The sequence below is a fragment of the Silene latifolia genome, chromosome X (genome assembly GCF_048544455.1).
Source record: "Silene latifolia isolate original U9 population chromosome X, ASM4854445v1, whole genome shotgun sequence".
NCBI classification, from domain to species: Eukaryota; Viridiplantae; Streptophyta; class Magnoliopsida; order Caryophyllales; family Caryophyllaceae; genus Silene; species Silene latifolia.
In genome coordinates this window covers 332,987,898-333,008,717 of record NC_133537.1, presented here as the reverse complement: position 1 = coordinate 333,008,717, position 20,820 = coordinate 332,987,898, and the positions used below count along the sequence as shown (strand labels likewise).

At 37.5% G+C, this 20,820-nt stretch overlaps 1 protein-coding gene across 3 annotated transcripts in view; it reads right to left on the bottom strand.

The window, feature by feature from the left end:
- Positions 1–3,633: 3,633 nt before the first annotated feature.
- LOC141618758 (uncharacterized) overlaps positions 3,634–20,820 on the bottom strand; it is a 67,563-nt gene continuing 50,376 nt past the window's right edge. Inside the window, exons 2-8 of one of the 3 annotated variants that reach the window (XM_074435839.1) lie at positions 8,792–8,840; positions 8,549–8,647; positions 7,328–7,477; positions 5,727–6,596; positions 5,424–5,508; positions 5,234–5,304; positions 3,634–4,552 (exon numbers count right to left, since the gene is read on the bottom strand). In XM_074435839.1, coding sequence (XP_074291940.1) covers positions 3,908–4,552; positions 5,234–5,304; positions 5,424–5,508; positions 5,727–6,596; positions 7,328–7,477; positions 8,549–8,647; positions 8,792–8,830 — 1,959 coding nt within the window. In that variant the 5' untranslated portion in view covers positions 8,831–8,840 and the 3' untranslated portion in view covers positions 3,634–3,907. Of the gene's footprint in view, positions 4,553–5,233; positions 5,305–5,423; positions 5,509–5,726; positions 6,597–7,327; positions 7,480–8,548; positions 8,648–8,791; positions 8,930–20,820 lie in introns of those variants that run through there. The other 2 variants (XM_074435841.1, XM_074435840.1) reach the window with 2 other exon arrangements.

Below are 20,820 nucleotides of genomic sequence, written 5' to 3'. Positions count from 1 at the left end.
CTTTTTGAAAAGAGATTTATTTCTCATCTAGTTTTCCTTCATTTTTGTTAGAAATTTAATTAATTGACCAATTTACCCTTACACACTCCATTTATTCAATCCAAATTTACCTTCTTCCCTAATATGCTTCACCTTCACTGCTTCTCCGTTCAATCTCAAACAACAACAGCAACGCCCATCAACACCATGGCTCGAACTCGACTCACACCTCCGCCCTTAACACCTAAGAAAGAATAGAATAGCGGCAACCAACAACCCGACCAAACCCGCTGATCCAATTCATACAACTGCCACCAGAGGATTTCCGCTGCAATAAAGCCCAAGCAAGCCCAGAAACAGGTCGCATCACTCGCACAACAGCCTTGGCGGGACACCCGAAACGCGAAACCATCATCTCCATTGTTGTGATTAACTTATTATCGATGTTCAAGTATTGGATTAGAGCCAAAATGGGAAAATTAGAACAAGAAAATCATCATCCATCTTGCAACTTAATAGCTATAGTGATATTGACTTAAGATGAAGGAGTTGATCAACAATGGGAGAATTATTCTATCAATGAAAAGATAAATGAAAGGAGATGATAAACTTGGGAGATGTAAAAGGTGGTGGTATGGTACGGTTTGATAAACGAAGGGTAGATTTGGGTTTTCATAAATTAGTAATATTATATGTGAAAGTTTAATATTGATTAATCATGTTAATTCAATTTTTATGTTTTAAATTACAAAAGTTTAATATTAGAATTGAATTGCACCAAAACATAAAGTTATGGGGTTAATTTGCACGTATTAAAAGTTGTGGGGGTGATTTGCACATAGGACTAAACGTATGGGGCTTATTTGCCACTTCCCCGATTAAATAATTATCATATCCTTTTACGTCATTTCATCAAAATCAGTTACCTTTTCAGTTAGTTTGCCAAATCTTTTTTTTTTATATAATTTTACCTTATTAGTTCCTAATTTTCAGCTACCTTATAAGTTACCTTGTTTCAGTTAGCTTTTCAGTTTTCAGCAACCTTTTTAGGTTACAGCTACCTTTTCAGCTAGTTTTACCAAACAGAGCCTAATACCGTTTTTTTTGTACGGGAATAACAAGCTTGAAGATCTAGAAAGCGTAGTCTAAACTCCCAAATCTTCTTCAATATCGCTTTTGAAAGGGGCTTTAACCTCAAACTAATGGGATCAAAGTGAGGGAGAAAATTTAGCGAACTTTTGTTATAGAAAGTAAGCTCCTTAATCTCAAAATTACAGGGAACATCTCCATCCTCTCAAGTAATTGCTTGACAAATCATTGTATCCGAGGTACTCCAGCAGGTTTGCTATACAACCGGCAATGTTAAAACGATCATGATAGGAAACAATCGTCACTTTTCTTGATCTCAGCTCGATAATATTGTCCGCTAGACTCTTGATTTAAAGTTTTCTCACCGACTTTTATATATACATACAACCATTTCATATAAGATTTCATATGTTTAGGAGTACATTCTGAGATTATTACTCGAGTTATATTATCACACACTTCAACAACACTAGCTAGATACCATTAAAGTACGCATTACACTTCAAAATTCCTCCGGAATCTGGCCAAGTTTACAACAACAATTACATAAATATTGTCTATAATATGATCAATGAACCGGAAATAGGCATGTCTCCAAGAGTTTTTCAGAGTCAATGTGCCGCAAAATGCCCAAAATCCGGTGTAAAATCCAAGCCCAATGCTTACATACAATCCAAGTTTGATTTTATGTTTGTGGTCTTTCTCACAAGGGCCTTGGATCTCATCTGTACGAAAATTAGGATTCTCTTGAAATGCGACAGGCCCAAGATATGACAACGTTTTTGGTATTGAGCCGGATAAATTATTGAAAGCGAAACTAGCATAGTGCGGAAACTCCCTGATCTCAAGTTTACAGGGGATATCTCCACTCAAGTAGTTGTTTGACAAATCAAGGTATCCAAGGTTGAGGTTGGCTATTGAAGCGGGAATGGTACCCACAAGTTGATTAATAGAGAGATCGAGATATGAAAGTGGAGATGGTCCCCCTAAGGAACCAGAAACCCCAAGTGTGGATGGAATTGAACCTGAGAGACATTATAATAAACATGAGACATAGTAACGATGCATCTTTGTATGGAATTGTTAATGTATACTTTCGCCGTTCAATGATAAAACTACTTTATACTTTGTTTGTCGGTACAACGAAGGAACATAGCAATATCAAAGTTACGATGTTTCTAAGAAAGAAACTAATCTAAGTTTTACTAATGAATGATACACATACCTGAGAGTAAATTGTGAGAGAGATCCATGTGCATAAGACTCCCTAAATTTGCAATTGCATCAGGAATAGACCCTTGAATAAAATTATACGACAGATCGAGATATTCCAGCGACGGTACTCCTGATGAGTAATTACTAGTAGTGTTGAACAACCACTGAAAAATGGAGGAACTAATATAATAATTTCCGGAAAGGCTAACAATGCGAAGATTAGCAGATAAAAGAGATGAGGTTGTAAGTGATGTACAAAGGTAACAACCGTCCATTTTGAGAACCTCTAACATGGGGAGGCTGCCAATGCTCTGAGGCCAGTCTGTAGCCATGCTAAGATCGATATCACTTAAGTTAATGTCTCTCAACAAACTTAACCGCGAAAGCCAGTTCAAGCTCTTGGCAGAAAGCCAGTTATTATTACTGAGATCAAGAGATGTTAGACTGGTAAGATTTCCCAGTTGGTTGGGTATATTCCCCTTGAAGTCAGAATCGGAGAGGTTAAGGTGGATTAGGTTGACGAGGGAGCCAATTGAACTCGGTATATCCATGCCATTGAAATAATTTGAGCTAAGATCTAAGTATTTAAGATGCTTGAGCTCACCAAGGGAAGGACTCATAACTTGACTATCCAAGCAATACCATTGTTGATCATTTGTAGCCCCACTGAGATTAAGCCCGATTACATGACCCAAATAATTGCTGCAGGAGACACCCTTCCATGTGCAGCAGTCTGGTTTGTTTGGATTTCCCCATGAAGACATCAACCCACATTCATCGTATTCAATTTGGTGTTTGAATTTGAGCAAAGCATCTCGTTCTTGGTCTATACAAGTAATATTTTTATGATGAACGGCGGTTTTTTCGACCTTACAAGTTGCACATAAAGGTAGGATAAGCAAACAAAATAGAAAGAGAAAGGCAGGGGATGTTTTGATGATTTGATGATGCGAATTCATTGTGGACAATTAAGGATATCAAATACTAGTAAAATGGGGATGTTTTGATTTAATGAAGATGCTTATTATGCAACCATATGATGATAGTATAACCTTAGATAATGAACATGCTTACTAGTAGTTAGTGTAGTAGACTTAAGTCATTTTGTTGAAATTTCAGCATGTGTTGACTGCTGACTTGTATGACTCTACAAGTCTCTTTACTTGCAAAGAACGTTCACAGACCTAAGATTTGATATTAGGGGAAGAAATGTCGTACATGTATGTTTTCTTTGTCTCATTCATTTGTTTGCCTTTTTTTTTTAATTATCTGTGATGAGTATTTTAATCAAAGACAAATAAATGATTGGGACGGAGAGAGTATTGTAGCAAGCAGATGTATCAAATTCATATGAAAAATGACCTAAAATTTACTGTAGAAAATAGCTCAAGTCTACTAAAATGACGTCAAATTAATTTAGAACCTAAATGAGTCTATATACAAAAACGACATCAAATCATCGAGCTCAAAAATTCATGGCTCACTCCTAATTTCAGACCAAGTTGATAAATTGATAATTGACAACCAGTAGGTTGATCCACTGTCAGCAGCCTCATATCTTCAACATGTTGCTCATTAATTTTGGCAGAAGCAGAACCAGGCATTAATTCTCCACATAAGGGCTTCAATAGATATTTGGGATTAATGGAGTTGTTGGCCATACCATAAAGCAACATCTCATTATTTTCTTCCTCAAGCCCATATTTGATTTTTTTTTTACAACTGAAGCTGGAGAATTTCCTGGCGATCCCCTACTATAGTCCTTGAGAGATCTTTTTTGTCTTCGGTTAATAGGATTGACACCAACACCACCAAGAATCAACTTAGTACTCTCCTTCCTCTCAATCTCTTCGTCATTCTGACCAGAACTTGTTTGGACGTTTTCCGAGAGTATTTTTGTACCAATATTCGAGCTTTTAATAGCAGTAATCACTTTACTGTTATCAATTTTCTTGTTGCCCAGCGAAGACTTGCCAATTTCTGAAGAAATGCTACAGGGAACCATTGAACAAAGAGAATCAGTAATTGACGAATTAGAATCTTTGACAACATCCTGACTGACCAATGCTTCTCTGATTGCTATCTTGCATGAATCTTTCAACTGTTTGCTAGCTTCTGAGGATTTTGAGCAACTCTGATGGTAATTCACAACAGAGTTCTGATCTGGAGCAACATATGTAGACTCTGAGAGATAACTAGCCTCATTGATAAGCATTTTTCTAATGGGTTTTGCATAATTTGATTCCTTTGCACCACGACAATCCTCATCCTAATTAAGAAAGAAACTTCAGCTTAGAATTATTGTGTTTCAGAAAGGCAGACACACAAGTATGTGCACAAAAGAGAAGGCATTACAGAAGCTTCAGCTAATCCCTTGAACAACAAAGATCATCAGGAAGCAAGAATCATCACAATTTTTTTTAAAGATTCAGCTCAAGACAAATACGATACCATGATGCGAGCTTTACCTATACATGATACACCATTAACAATTGTAGCAATTACTAAAAAATTTGATAGTAAAGTCCCATAAGAAAAAAAGGAGAGGTGGGTCTGACGAGGGTGATGTCTAAGGCCTTAGTGCTGCAGAGTACCGTGGCTGGTATCAGAGAACCTCTAATTATTAATTTTGCCCAGCATTGTATAAATATAAATACGATACCATGATGCGAGCTTTACCTATACATGATACACCATTAACAATTGTAGCAATTACTAAAAAAATTGATAGTAAAGTCCCATAAGAAAAAAGGAGAGGTGGGTCTGACGAGGGTGATGTCTAAGGCCTTAGTGCTGCAGAGTACCGTGGCTGGTATCAGAGAACCTCTAATTATTAATTTTGCCCAGCATTATATAAATATAAACTTGAAAACTGAACATGTTTTGGGACTGAAAGATCATTTAAAAGGTGCAGATTATGTACTCAAATGAACCCAGCAGATGTGCATACCTTTGCTCCCCACCCCCCTACCCATCGGCTCTGGTATCGACATGATGATCCACCATCCTCTTTGTTCATATCTGTGAACAGAAAATAGAAACAAGACTTAGGCGTTAAAAATCTTTCAGTAGAGCCAGGATGGACACTGAATAGACTATGATACCATAACAAGGCAAGGTTCTCATAATGTAATCTACACCTGTTTTCCCAGAATGCAGCAACTGAAGAGATGTCGTCAAATTTTGATGTGGTAAATGGTCATCTTCTATCCTGTTGTTTTCTCCCTGCATGCCACTCAAGATTTTCAGTTCTCTAGTGCAAGACCGAAGGCAACATCCTTAAACATTGCATTCATCTCAAATTCTCAATGTATACAAGCCATATCATTTAGTATATGCAAAAATATGGTTCTTAGCAAAATGAAGAATCCTTGTAGGAAACGACCTAGAATGGAGGATACCCCAAATAAAATAGTAGAGGAAAAACTCATGTTCTCAGTTACCTGATTCACCTGTATATTATCCAAAGTTTCAAGCCCCGGATGACAGGGAGTTTCAGGTATTGAGTCAAAATTTGCATTCCTGGACGACTTCTCATGCTGCTCCATATTGAAAGTTACATTGAGCAAGTCCTTTGATTTATCTGTACCTAGGTTGTTCTCCATAGGTCTTGCAAGAAAGCTATCCTTGAAATACTCCATATCTTGATTCCATTCACTTTGAACTTCTCTCTCTCCATCCGGGTAAATATGTGTCATAGGAGTATCCTTCACTCGGGAAACAGATGGATCCATGGAAGAAATATTGTCCAAACGGCTAACCAAAAAACCAACATCGTTATACGCATCTTCCAAGTCAGAATCACTCAAGTCTGAAAGAGTTTCAGATATGTTCTCAGTATCCTTTAAGCAATATAAGTAGTCTTGCACTCCATCAACTCGTGCTTGTTTTACTCGAAGAGCGACTTCAAGTGTAGCTGCAGAAGACATAGCTTCTAGAATTGGTTCAGTTTGTATCATTTCATGTATGACCAATGCTTCAGATGCTGCAACAGAGAGTTCAACAGCATCAATGACGTCATCACATTCAGCGCCCTTTGCATTGTATATCTCTGAATTATCAGGTTTAGAGTTCCTACTTTTGCATGAAGTTTTCTTGCAAACTTTGCCAGAACGATTTTTCTCAGGTGGAGGAGAAAGCTTGATGACAGAATTATCATTGTCCATATTGCACGGGCTATTTTTTCTTGGGCTATGTAGCACTTCAGTAGGATGTAAAGCTTTGTCGTCAGCAGATTTGATAAAGTCATTTTGAGATGTATCATTAATGGAGGACGTCCCATCTGTTGAAAGATACAAGTTAAAATGCAACACCTGCAAACCAGAAAGCAAGAACAGAAAAACAGTCTAGTTAATAGCAAGAAAAATGTATGGAGTAAATCACTATGTTCTGTCTTGTAGATACACTATGATATACATATCAAACAGTCTCAGGTGTTTTCCTCTCAATGTCGATTTTATGAAAGCTGGAGAGTGGATGGTAGCAAACTAGCTAAAAATTAGATACAAAAATCAGTCTGAAAATAACACATTAACCCCTAGAAATCTAGGTAGTATGCTTGAAATTCAAAATTGTCTATTCTAGTTGTCTGGGCTGCAATAAGGCATGCAAGACACAATCCTATTTTAACAAATACGGAGTTTTCAGTGACTCCTCAAGTCAAATGATTTTGTTGACTCGTGAATTCACTAGTCAAACCCATCCATGAACTTTAGCTTCCATATTGCCAGGAGAAAACAAAAGAATTTGATAACAGGAGATATGACTAACAACAAGACTGGTAGTGCAACGAGTAAGTGATGCATACAATGAATAAAACGATAAAAGACGACTCTGATAGTGCAAGTTTAAAAAGAATACAATGCTATTAGAAAGATGGAACTACAACAATCATACAATAATCCTACCAATAAGTAAGAGTAATTGGTGAGATATCTTCACCAGATACCTTTTCACAACGTTTCAAACTCTCAATGAACTTTATCTACTACCTCAGCATCTCCAGAATAAGAAAAAGGTCTCAATGAAAACCACAAACACATGCCTTTTCACAAGGTGTGAGAGTAATTGGTGAGCTATCTTCACCAGATAAGTACAAACGGCAAACATTATACGGCTTCTGTACGCTTCCTCCACTTAAGAGAAGATTTAAATCTTTAGCATGGTTGTTGTCGCCTTTAGGTATATCAACATTCTACAAATTGCAGATACAGATAAACAAGAACTTGCATCAGGAAATATAAGCAACATCAGCCATTTGTGAGGTGCACATCATTATAGTTTCTATAACTAAAATAATAATATGCTGAATCTTGAATAACATTTTTTCTTTCCCCAGTTCTTTACATAAAGCACAAATACCGCCATTTAATCACCTGTGCCGATCTAAACAAATACCGCCATTCTATCGAGCACAACTGTCACTGAGTACCACTTATTTTACTTTTTGCCGTTGCATTCCTTTCCTTTCCGAACAAAGGATGATCATGGCGACTGAATCACTGACCACATAGTTAAGCTTCACTAATAAGGAGGTTCCGAGTTATATACTTAAACCCTGCTCATATACCAGTTCCTGGTTTATTTCTATTGTTCCTGGTTCATTTCTATCGGAGTTTACTCAATGATCGTGTTTAGAGATACCACACTAGTGTGAAATGAACAACCCTATTTCCATCCCTCCTGGATAAAAGGATAGGCACCCTAGAGCGAAAGTCTAAACTTGTTGCACACTATAGTACTACTCCCTCCGTCCCGGTCAATTGTTGTCCTTTGGTTTTGGCACAAAGACCAAGGAAAGTGGAGAGGGCCAATAACCAAATGACAAGTGGAACAAATTGAATGAGAATGATCAAATTACTCATCAAGTTCATTCTTAAAATAGAAAGGACAACAAATGACTGAGACACCCGAAAATAGAAAAGGACAACAAATGACCGGGACAGATGGAGTATCTTTTAAGTTTAAGATCATCCAATGTCAAAATATAGAGCTAGTGATGTTAGTGTGACATTAGCCCTAGCAAACCACGTCTAATTCGCAAGCGGAGCAAAAATCGATCCATATCAACAAATTAGCAGAACTAGGGTTTAATAAGTAATTTGTGAACTACTTCTATTATACAGTATAAATAATCTAAACGTTCTTTAACTAAACAACAACGATCACAGCCAATTACATAATCAAAGTAATTAAAAAGAAAACAAAACAAATAGCGAAATTTACAGCGAAAAAAAAATGCTGAAGACGTCGAAATTGGGGAAACCTGAAGAGAATGGGGGAAATTATCGTCGTCGTGTAGAAACGGTGTCATTGAGGATTGAGAATGATTAGGTTGAAGCCAAGGAGGAAGCCATGCTACATCCTATCAATAATCAAACACTTAATTAGGTCAATTGTACATTAATCATAATCAAAATTGCATTTAATTTAAAAATCATGAAATTAAGCATCAAAAATTGGGGAAAATTGAATTGCGTAGTAATTAAAGTGAAATTAAGAAAATTACGTCGGAGAATTGAGGAGGACGGAAGGGGAGCGTCGCCATTGTAGGTGGAGATGGTCAGATGGAGAAGTGTGACTGTGTGAGAGTAGTAGTAGTGGGATTAATGGAGGGAAACAAGTTGGCGCCAATTCGCAACGCCTTTTACCTCCCGCTCCCGCCTTTCTCATTTGGGCCTCTTTTAGGGGACAATGTTATTTAGGGGTGGCATTCGGGTTAGTCAGGTTGAGTTTGGGTCGGGTGTAGTTGGAGCGAGTTATATCGGGTTCCGCTTAACCTACTCTTTCGGGCCGAGTCGGGTTCGGGTTGAGTTGTTATCGGGTAGGGTCATTTCGGGTCAAATGATGTATCGGGTCATGTTGGGTCATTATTGGGTTCAAATTACTTATCACATTAATTCAATTTTTAACTATTATTTAGGGGGTGTTTGACCTTACTTTTATAAAAGAGTTTTTCCTTTTTAAAAGGACTTATTCATAAACTACTTCTTAAAGAAATTGTAAGTGTTTGACCAAATTTTTAAAAAGTTGTTTTTTCATTATTTGATACGTTTGGCCAACTAGTGAACAATTTTTTGTTTTGCTTTTAAGAATATCACATGTATCCCAAATATTACAATTTGAATGAAATTTATATTGACGAAATTTGGAAATATTATGAATAGTCACTCAAATATTATTTTTGGCATGGATAGAATCTTATGTATACAAAGAAAATTAGAAGTAGAAGTAGAAGCACCAATTTGCTACTTCTACTTCTAGTAACTTAAATGCTAGTTTATGACTTTTTAAAAGTAGTTTTAAACTCTCTAAAAAATAGTATTTGGCCTAATTTCTACTTTTTCATTTAGAAAAGCACTTCTAAAGTTAGGCCAAACAGCACCTTAGTTTCAATCTAAACCCTCAATCACTTTAAGATCAATATTAACTTTAATAATTCTCAGATCATCACTTTAATCGGGCCAAGCTTTAGATCGAACAGTATCGGGTCAGGTCGGGTTCGACTCACTGATCATCGGGGCATGTCGGTACAATTCGCCATCGGGTCGAGGCGATTTTAGTTTGCAAAAGTATCGGGTTCTATCTGATCTGATCTGTTCCGGTTCGGGTCGAGTTGCTCGGGTTGAGTTAAACTTGCCACCTTTAGTTATTTTCGTTGGGTGATACCGAGTGTTGATATAACCATTTACAATTAAAATGTCGGGTTGTTAACTTGATGGACCTCCTGTAAGAATATATGAGAGGATATAAGATTAGGTATAACACGGTGACACCCGGTAGAATTGTCTGTTAGTAAGTTTTAAACATAAAACCTTCAAATTATTGAACGACTTTTAATTTTATTTTGTTAAACCCGAGTATTTTTTATTATGATACTATGACTTACGTAGTACTTAAATAAGTCTGTTACAAAAGATAAAACAGTCACTATCTTATATTGTGTTTTATTAGACTTTTCTTATCACAAAGCGGTTTTACAGAAGATTTGTCACCCAAATTATATAGTTACCGTATCTAATTTATCCTATGAGCCGTTCTAAATTCTAAGTCATGAAATGAGCCTAAATGTGAGGGAACTCGCGGGGGTTGCCTTTTTTTATTATACATTAAGACTCCGTTTGACAAGACATTTCTACCTGATTCGGTCAAAGTAGTTTATTTGACCAAAATTTTAGGTACCTTATTTTTTTGTAAGCGTTTGGCAAGTAGCTTATTTAATCAAATAAGCTACCTGAAATGAAATGTTACCTAGAGTAGCATTTGAGAATCAAAGTACCTTATTTGGTTTGATTTTTCATTTTTATCCTTTAAATCTATACTATTAAATAATTATCATATCCTTTTACGTCATTTCATCAAAATCAGTTACCTTTTCTGTTAGTTTGCCAAACCTTTTTTTTATATAATCAGCTACCTTATTAGTTCCTAATTTTCAGCTAGCTTATAAGTTACCTTTTCAGGTTTCAGTTAACTTTTCAGTTTTCAGCAACCTTTTCAGGTTACAACTACCTTTTCAGCTAGTTTTACCAAACAGAACCTAATACCGTTTTTTTTGTACGGGAATAACAAGCTTGAAGATCTAGAAAGCGTAGTCTAAACTCTCAAATCTTCTTCAATATCGCTTTTGAAAGGGGCTTTAACCTCAAACTAATGGGATCAAAGAGAAGGAGAAAATTTAGCTATCTTTTGTTATAGAAAGTAAGCTCCTTAATCTCAAATTTACAGGGAACATCTCCATCCTCTCAAGTAATTGCTTGACAAATCATTGTATCCGAGGTACTCCAGGTTTGCTATAGAACCGGCAATGTTAAAAACGATCATGATAGTAAACAATCATCACTTTTTGATGAGCTCCTATTTCTACATTGGTTTGGTATTTTTTGGAGCTCATTTGGTAACATTTGGTAACGGTTTTTGACAATTTTAACGTTATTTGACCAATTCCGAATGCTTTATCATTTAGCATGGTTTCTAGTGAAGAATGAGGTGTCAAGAGACCAAGAGAATCGTCAAAGGAAGGGTGAAGAACAAGCATTGAAGAAATACCATGAGAAAGCCTTCCTAGGATCAAGCAAGCCACGAAAGAAAAACGCACTCCAAGCCAGAACTCGCACGGTGCGAGTTTCCAGACCCCAGAACTCGCACGGTGCGAGTTTTATGGGTTTGTTCCGTTTTGTGTTACGGGCTTTTCCTGTGTTAAGCCCATGATTATTAGGTTACGTTAGACTATATATAGGATGTTTTCCTCTAGGTTAAGACATCTTATACTCATTTTAATTAATCAAGTTGTAATTTTGGGAATTATTCATCTTTTTGATTGGGTTTAGATCTACTATGGAGAACTAATCTCCTATTCTTAATCCGGCTCAAAGGTATAATCTTTGGTTGTAAGACTACTTAATCTTTCCTTAATTTTCGTTATCATTGTTAATCTTTTGTGTTTATTGTTTGAATTTTGAAAACCTTGTTTACATTGAGTAATTAAGTGTGATTTCCTTATTGCTTAATTAATCAAGTTCCTTAATTTATTGTTGTTGGGATTATTAGGTGTGATTTCCTTGTAATCTCATCTTTGCAACACCTTGTTATTTTGCTACTGAATGTGATTTCTTCTTGGCTTAACTAGCAAGTAAAGGATTAACTTGTAATTAGGCATTAATCGTGATACAATATCTAATTACCCCTATTGAATCTCTAGTGCTCTTATCTTCTTGTTAATTTGACCAATGTATATGTGATTTCTACTTGGTAGAATTGATAAGTTGGGTTATTTGATTAAGTGTGATTTCCTTGTCATTTGGCCATTATTAAGGAGATTTAGAAGATTTATCTTCACAATAGGGTGATAATATAATTAAAGGATTGATCTTGTGGTTTTATTAACTAAAGTGTCTCACTTTATTGAGTCGGATTAAGTCTGTCTCAAATTTGATAAATTTCCATCTTAAAACTCACTTTTTTGATTACTTGTTGCTTACTCTTGTTTGAATTTAGCCTTGCTCTTGTTACAATTGAAACCCCAACCAAACCACACCCACCCCCCCTCCCTTTTTACATACTTGTTGTTGAACTTGTCACAATTGTTCTAGTTACTCTTTTAAATTCACCATTGTAAAACCCCCATTCTCTTGGGTTCGATCCCTTTGCTTGCTACTTTACTAGTTTATAATTAGTATTAATTAGTACGTATTGTGGTATATAAATTGTTAATTTGACCGTCTTTTATTGCGACGTTTTAGGCGTGTCACTTTTATTGATCTCAGCTCGATAATATTGTCCTGTCAGCTAGACTCTTGATTTATTAAAGTGTTCTCACCGACTTTTATATATACCTACAACCATTTCATATAATATTTCATATGTTTAGGAGTACATTCTGAGATTATTACTCGAGTTATATTATCACACACTTCAACAACACTAGCTAGATACCATTAAAGTACGCATTACACTTGAGAATTCCTCCGGAATCTAGCCAAGTTTACAGCAACAATTACATAAATATTGTCTATAATGTGATCAATGAACCGGAAGTAGGCATGTCTCCAAGAGTTTTTGACAGTCAATGTGCCGCAAAATGCCCAAAATCCGGTGTAAAATCCAAGCCCAATGCTTACATAGAATCCAATATTGATTTTATCTTTGTGGTCTTCCTCACAAGAGCCTTGAATCTTATCTCTGCGAAAATTAGGATTCTCTAGAAATGCGTTAGGCCCAAGATATGACAACTTTTTCGGTATTGAGCTTGATAAATTATTGAAAGCGAAACTAGCATAGTGCGGAAACTCCCTGATCTCAAGTTTACAGGGGATATCTCCACTCAAGTAGTTGCTTGACAAATCAAGGTATCCAAGGTACTCGAGGTTCACTATTGAAGCGGGAATGGTACCTTCAAGTTGATTATTTGAGAGATCGAGATATGAAAGTTGAGATGGTCCCCCTAAGGAACCAGAAAGCCCAAGTGTGGATGAAATTGAACCTGAGAGACATTATAATAAACATGAGACATAGTAACGATGCATCTTTGTATGGAATTGTTAATGTATACTTTCGCCGTTCAATGATAAAAACTTTATACTTTCTTTGGTAATTATAAAAATGCAAATGATATTTGGATATGAGATCAAAGTTGCGATGTTTCTAATGAACGAGGGAGTAGCTTTTTATCATGATGCACATACCTGAAAGTGCATTATTTGAGAGATCCATGTGCATAAGACTGAAAATTTGCAATTGCATCAGGAATAGGCCCTTGAATAAAATTACCCGACATATCAATATTAAGTTTAATAATTCTCAGATCATCACTTTAATCGGGTCAAGCTTAGATCGAACAGTATCGGGTCAGGTTGGGTTCGAGTCATTGATCATCGGGCCATGTTGGGTTACAATTAGCCTTCGGGTCAGGTCGATTTTGGTTTGCAAAAGTATCGGGTTCTATCTGATCTGGTCTGTTCCGGTTCGGGTTGAGTTAAACTTGCCAGCTCTAGTTATTTTCGTTTGGTGATACCGAGTGTTGATATAACAATTTTACAATTAAAATGTCGGGTTGTTAACTTGCACAAAATCTCATTATAGACGGCACATATCCGTCTATAACTAAATACGTGTCAAATACAATACCATATTCCTAATAGGACAAGCAACAAGTGGGGTGGTGGGGGCAAAAAATATCACCACTTTCAAGTTATTTGACCCGTCTTTAGCTATAGACGGATATATCCGTCTATAGTAAGATTAGCTGGTTAACTTGATGGACCTTTTGTAAGAGTATGTGAGAGGATATAAGATTAGGTATAACACGGTGACACGCGGTAGAATTGTCTCTCTTTAAAAGTAAGTTTTAAACATAAAATTTTAAATAATTTCATTAAGATTATTTTATTTGGTGGAATGCATGGTTCCATAGGAATGATATTATCTTCAATAATGTTAATTTAAGTATCAGCAAACTTATTACTTTATGTAATAATAGCACTAAGACGTGGAATGTGACTAGATTTAAGGATCTCAACTGTTAGGCCCAATTTAGCCTGGTCTGAATCTAACTTGGCCTGACCTTACTAGGCTGATTGAGGCAACCAGGAACCGGACAAATCTAACTACTATTTGGCAGATGAAGAGTACCACAAGATAAGCAAGCTACTAAATTCTAGAAGAAAAGCCTGATGGTAAGTGCAGAATAGCCTGACAGGATACTTAAGCAGGCTGGATCAAGTTGAAGAGCAACAAGACGGTTATATAAAGATAACTGCTCACATCCTATTCTCAAGGAAGACCAAGTCTAACTACAAGACTACATCATTCCCATGAATCAAGACGTGTAAAAGGAGAAAAGCTAAAGATTGGTTAGAGAAGAACGAGTCAACCGGATTAATAGGAAGTGTGCCCTATTAATCAGGTAACAGCTCCGACAATTGAGAGGGACGTTGAGATTGAATACAACGTTAATATTTGTAGAACTATAAATAGCATAATCTAGCATTGGTAAAGGGATTCATCATTCATTAGTTATTTACAATTTATCTCTCACTATTTCCTGAATATTCAATTTTATATACGAGTTTGTACTCAGCTTATCTAAATAATACAAGCGATATTCTTTATACTTAGTTCTTCCTTGTTATTTATTCATATTATTATTCCAAACCTATTGAACTAGATACCCTGATTACTCTATAATCAAGCCGGATCCTTTCAGGGAAAATCCTGCTAAAACAATTGGCGCCCACCGTGGGGCATCTAGTTCATTAATCAAAAAATTCCTTTTGCCATTCTTCATTTAATATTCACATACAAAAATGGTAGAACTCACCCCAGAACAACAATTGGCGGTTGCCTTGGCTAAGATCAAAGAGTTGGAGACAATTCAAGAAAAGGCAAGTCAAGTAAGTCAAATCGAGATCGAAGGAATCTGAGTCTAACCTGAAAAAGAAATTGGAAAATCAGGCTTCAGGCTCTAAGACCAGATTCGAATCAGGAACCCCATTCTCATCCATTATCAAAAATATTGACTTTTCCAATTTTGGAACTCCGGAGAAGGATACCTTATCCGGCACCCAAATCATTCCCAATGATGAAACAAACAAAACTGAAGCAGCAATAATGATGGCTATGCTTCAGGAAATTCAAAAACTCCACAACAAAATAGAAAATATACCGGAGTGCCGGACCACCTGGCTGAAGTAGAAGTTGACAGCTTCGCTGATTCACCCTTTGCAGATGAAATTGCAAAAATTGATCTCCCCAAGAAATTTACCGTCTCATCCATGAGAACTTATGATGGGACCTCTGATTCACAAAATCACGTTGCCATATTAAAACAGAAGATGTTAGCCGCCTCAATACCCAGTGAACTCAGGCAGGTCTACATGTGTAAAGGCTTTGGTACAACCCTGACTGGAGCAGCATTACAATGGTTCATCAACCTCCCAAATGGAAGTATCAAGAATTTTGCAGAATTGATCAATGCCTTCAATCAACAATTCGCAAGCAAAGAGAGACATGGCCAAGAGACCCGAGAACTGTTCGGGGTAAAACAACTTCCTGAAGAATCTCTCAAAGAATTCCTGGCAAGATTTGTCAAAGAGAAGGTGGCCATTCCCAGTGTGACGAAGAGACAAAGTAGAAGCCTTCGAGCAAGGAGTCCCTGTGACAGTGACATCTATGCAGACTTAACCAAAAAGCACGCCCAACCTTTGCCACTGTTCAATCCATCGCCTTAGAACATGTCAGATTGGAGGAAGATCTCAACTTCAGAACAAACTCGTCCGGAGGAAAGCAAGGCTATGGACACACTAACAGAAAAGCTCCTACCGAAAGGAGGCAACCCCGGATCGCACCCTATTCCAGGCCCGAACGATCTGAAGTCAACATGGCACAAGAACACAAAGGTAACCTTTCTAGCCTACCAACTATTCCCGAATATAACTTCTCTATAAATCTGCAGATTAATCAAACGCCTGGAAAGCTTGGGGGACACGGTCAGATGGCCCAAAAATCCGACAACCCCAGGAAAGATCCAACGAGATGGTGTGACTTCCACCAGGACATTGGGCACACCACGAAAGAATGCATCCAACTCAGGAAACAAGTGGCATACCTCCTAAAGAAGGGCTATCTGAAGGACTTGATCCAGACCAAAAAGAACGAGAGATGAAGGACAAAACAAGAGAGATTCGAGGAACAATGAGAGATCCTCCTCCTCCTCCCCCCATCTATGAAGTCAAGTTCATAAATGGAGGATCGAGAAATTTGTGGCTTAACCAGCTCGGGCCGCAAAAAGAGTATCCAGGAGTCTAAACTTCAACCCCCTCTTAGATCTAAATCATTACCTGCTATTACTTTTGATGACTCGGACTTTCAGGGAATATCAGATCTACACCATGACAGCTTGGTAATTACCATGCAAATTGGCACAGCTAAGGTATCAAGAATCCTGATAGACGGGGGCAGTTCAATCAACTTGGTGATGCTTGACGTCCTCAAAGCTATGATGATAGATGAAGAGAAAATCATCAAAAAATCCAGTGTCCTGGTTGGATTCAGCGGAGAAACAAAGAACACCTTGGGAGAAATTAGCCTGCCAACCTATGTGGAAGGTGTGGCTTCCTATGAAAGATTCGGGGTAATGGATTGCCTATCCTCGTATAACGTAATCCTGGGCAGACCGTGGATCCACAACGTCAAAGCAATCCCTTCAACATACCATCAATGCGTGAAAATACCAACCGAATGGGGGATAACCACCATCAGGGGAGAACAAAGGACAACTCAGGAATGCTACACCCACGCTTTGAAACCCTCAAAGTCAGGTAAGTCCCTCGCATAGCAATTAAAGTCACCTTTTAGGAAAGAATATATTGCACAGTCACAGATGGAAACAGGAGAGGTCATTCTGGACCCAGAATTCCCTGACAGGAAGGTACTTGTAGGGTCAGATACACCTGATTCGGTCAGACCCAATCTGGTCAGCTTTCTCAAAACTAAAATGTCTTATTTTGCTTGGTCACATTTTGATATGACTGGTATAGATGCTGATATTATAACCCATAAGTTAAATATTGACAAATCCTTTAAGCACATGCGAGAAAAGGAGAAAATTTGCTGCTGAGAGGCATGAAATCATCAACCAAGAAGTTGACAAGCTATTGGACATGGGAATGATCAGGGAAGTAATGTACCCTGACTGGCTTGCAAATGTAATAGTCGTCCAAAAGAAAAACAACAAATGGAGAGTCTGTGTAGACTACACCGACCTAAACAAGGCCTGCCCCAAAGATCCATTTCCCCTGCCACATATTGATGCAATGGTGGATGCCACTGCGGGCCACGAGATGCTAACATTCATGGATGCCTCCGGTGGATTCAACCAAATAAAGATGCACCCCGGATCGGAAAGTACAGACCTTCATCACTTTGAAAGAGGAATATCTTTGTTATCTTTGCTATGCCCTTTGGATTAAAAAATGCAGGTGCAACTTATCAAAGGTTAGTCAACACGATGTTCAAAGATCAAATAGGAGATACCATAGAACTCTACAAAGACGATATGGTAGTCAAGTCAAAAAAGGCAGAAGACCACGTCAAAGACCTGGAAGTAGCCTTCCAAATACTGGAAAAAATTAATATGAAGCTCAACCCACAGAAATGCCATTTTGGAGTCTCAGCAGACAAATTCTTGGGCTATATGGTGACAAAAAGAGGAATAGAAGCCAGTCCTGAACAGATCAAAACCATCCTGGAGCTAGAACCACCAAAGACAGTCAAAGACATACAAAAGGCGACCGAAGAATAACGACCACGAACGGTTCATTTCAAGATCGTCGAGAGGGTGCAAATCATTCTATAATCTGCTAAGGAAAAACAAAGACTTTCAATGGAACCCGATCATCAGTGCTGCCTTTGAAGATCTCAAAACATATATATCCTCTCCTCCCTTGCTTGGCAAAACCAAATCAAAGATGAACCCCGACAAGTATACATATTAGTCACGAAACTTGGCTGGCGGTGCGATGCGTCCTGGTCAAAGAAGCGGACGGACAACAACACCGTCTATTACGTAAGTAAAAGTCTACCGATGCGGAGATCGGGTATAGCCTACTTGAGAAATACGTTTTAGCTTTAATTATGAGTTGCACAAAATTAAGACCATACTTTGAAACCCACCCTATAATAGTCGAACCAATCTTCCTATCAAGTCCGTACTTAGGAAACCCGGAATTGTCCGTGCGAATGTGCAAATGGTCGATCCACTAAGAACATACAACATAACATTTGAACCAAGGACAACAATTAAGTCACAAGCACTAGCAGACTTTGTGGCTGATTTTAGTCCAGCCCTAGAACCCGACCTAATAAAAGAAGTAAATAGACTGACCAACGACCAAACAGACCTAGAATGGACTCTATTTGTCGATGGTGCAGCCAACATGAGGGGCACAAGCCTGGGGGTAGTACTAAAATCGCCATAGGGGGATAAGATAGTACAAGCTATAAGCTGTGCATTCGAAGCTACCAACAATGAGGCAAAATATGAAGCCCTAATAGCTGGATTAAAGGTATGTATTGACCTTCGTGTACAAAACCTAAAGGTACGTACTGATTCCCTTCTTATTTCAAACTAAGTAAATGGAGTATATACGGCAAAAGACTCAAAAATGATGCTTTATTTGGAAGTTGTCCAAAATTTAAAATCAAAATTCTGCAATTTTAATATTGACCAAATTCCTAGGGACTTGAATACCCAGGCCGATGCCTTAGCCGGCCTAGGATCCAACTTCAGTCCCCTTGACTTTGATAAAATACCATCGTACATTTATTAGAACCTGCAATAAACAAACAAGATGAAAGTTTCCCAATATATATTGCCAATTCATGGACGAAACCCTACTATGATTGGCTACAACAAGGAATCCTCCCCCTGAATAAGCAAGATGCTAGAGCACTCAAAATCAAAGCTGCTTCATATACTATTTGTTTTAGCAGGATTTCCCCTGAATGGATCCGGCTTTATTTAAAGAGTGATTTGGGTATCTAGTTCTATAAGTTTAATATATTGTGAATGAATAATAAGGGAAAACGAAGTGTAAGGAATATCACTTGTATTATTTTATAAGCTGAATATAAATTTGTATAAGTAATTGAATATACGGGAATGAAAGATAAAATGTAAAGTAGCTGAATAAAAATCGATGAATAATGAATGCCTTTACAAATGCTTGATTATGCTATTTATAGTTCTACCAATATTAACGTTACATTATTCTCAACCTTCTTCCCCGTTTGTAGGAGTCGTTGCCAGATTAATAGGGCATGCTCCCTATTAATTCGCTTGACCTATTCTACTTCTTAACTAATCTTCAGTCTTTCCCGTTTAACATTCATAGATGATGTAGCTTTATAGTTGGACTTGGTCTTCCTTGAGAATAGGACACGGTTATTGACTCATACAACTGCATTTTTGTTTATCTTCTTAATCCACTTGTTTGAATGCCCCGCTTGAGCTATTCCGTACTTACTATCAGGCTATTCTTCCAGGATCTAATAGCCTGCTTATCCTGTAATACTCTTCATCTGCCAAATAGTAGTCAGATTTGTCCGGCCCCTGGAGGTCTTAATCAGCCTAGTAGGGTCAGGCTAAGTTAGAGTCAGACCAGGCTAAAACTGGGCCTAACAATTGCCCCTTGACATTTTGCCCGTGCTGGATCAGGCCAGGGGTGAGATGTCAACTTTACCGGGTTAAACAATAAAAAGAATTATATTTACTCAATGACTCTTAGACTCCTAATTACCGTTAAACACTTGCAACAGCTAATTTGTGTGATGTCACGCTGAGAGTTTTGTGTTTTCTAGGGTTTTTACACCGTTATACCCCTTCTATAAATACGGTATTTGGGATGAGATTGTTTTTCACCAAATTTCTTCCACTTTCTTTGCTAAATTTTCTTCTGAAATTCTCCCCTATTTCCCAGCTGTTCTATTCTGCTAATTTATAATCTTTCGATAAGTAAAATTCATCACAATAAACTAAATAATAAAGGATATGGGAGCCAAAAAGCGTCCTGCACCCCAGAAAGCTACTGCTGAACCTGAACCCAAAGACGTCCAGGAGGAGGAGGTGATTGAAATTAATCCTCCTGCTCGTGCTATAGCTTTTAAATATCAGGATTCTATTTTTTCTGCTCTTCAATCTCTGGATCCTTACTTTCCTGAAGAAAACCTATTGAAAACAAACTATGATAGGGTTTTAAGGGAGAAGAAGATAATTCCTGATTCGAATGAGGTATGGATTCCTGAGTCTTGTCCAGTCAAAGCTAACTGGGTGTCACCTGGTTGGTTTTGTATTTTCGAATGGGCGTTCAAAGCAGGTTGTAAGTTACCTTTTACTCCTTTAATGATTGATACCATTCGTGCTATGGAAGTATCACCTTTTCAGATTATCCCAATGGTTTGGAAACTTGTTCATTCCATTGAAAATTTATGTGCTAAACACAACCTTGTAATTACTATTAATGATATCAAGGCAATATATCA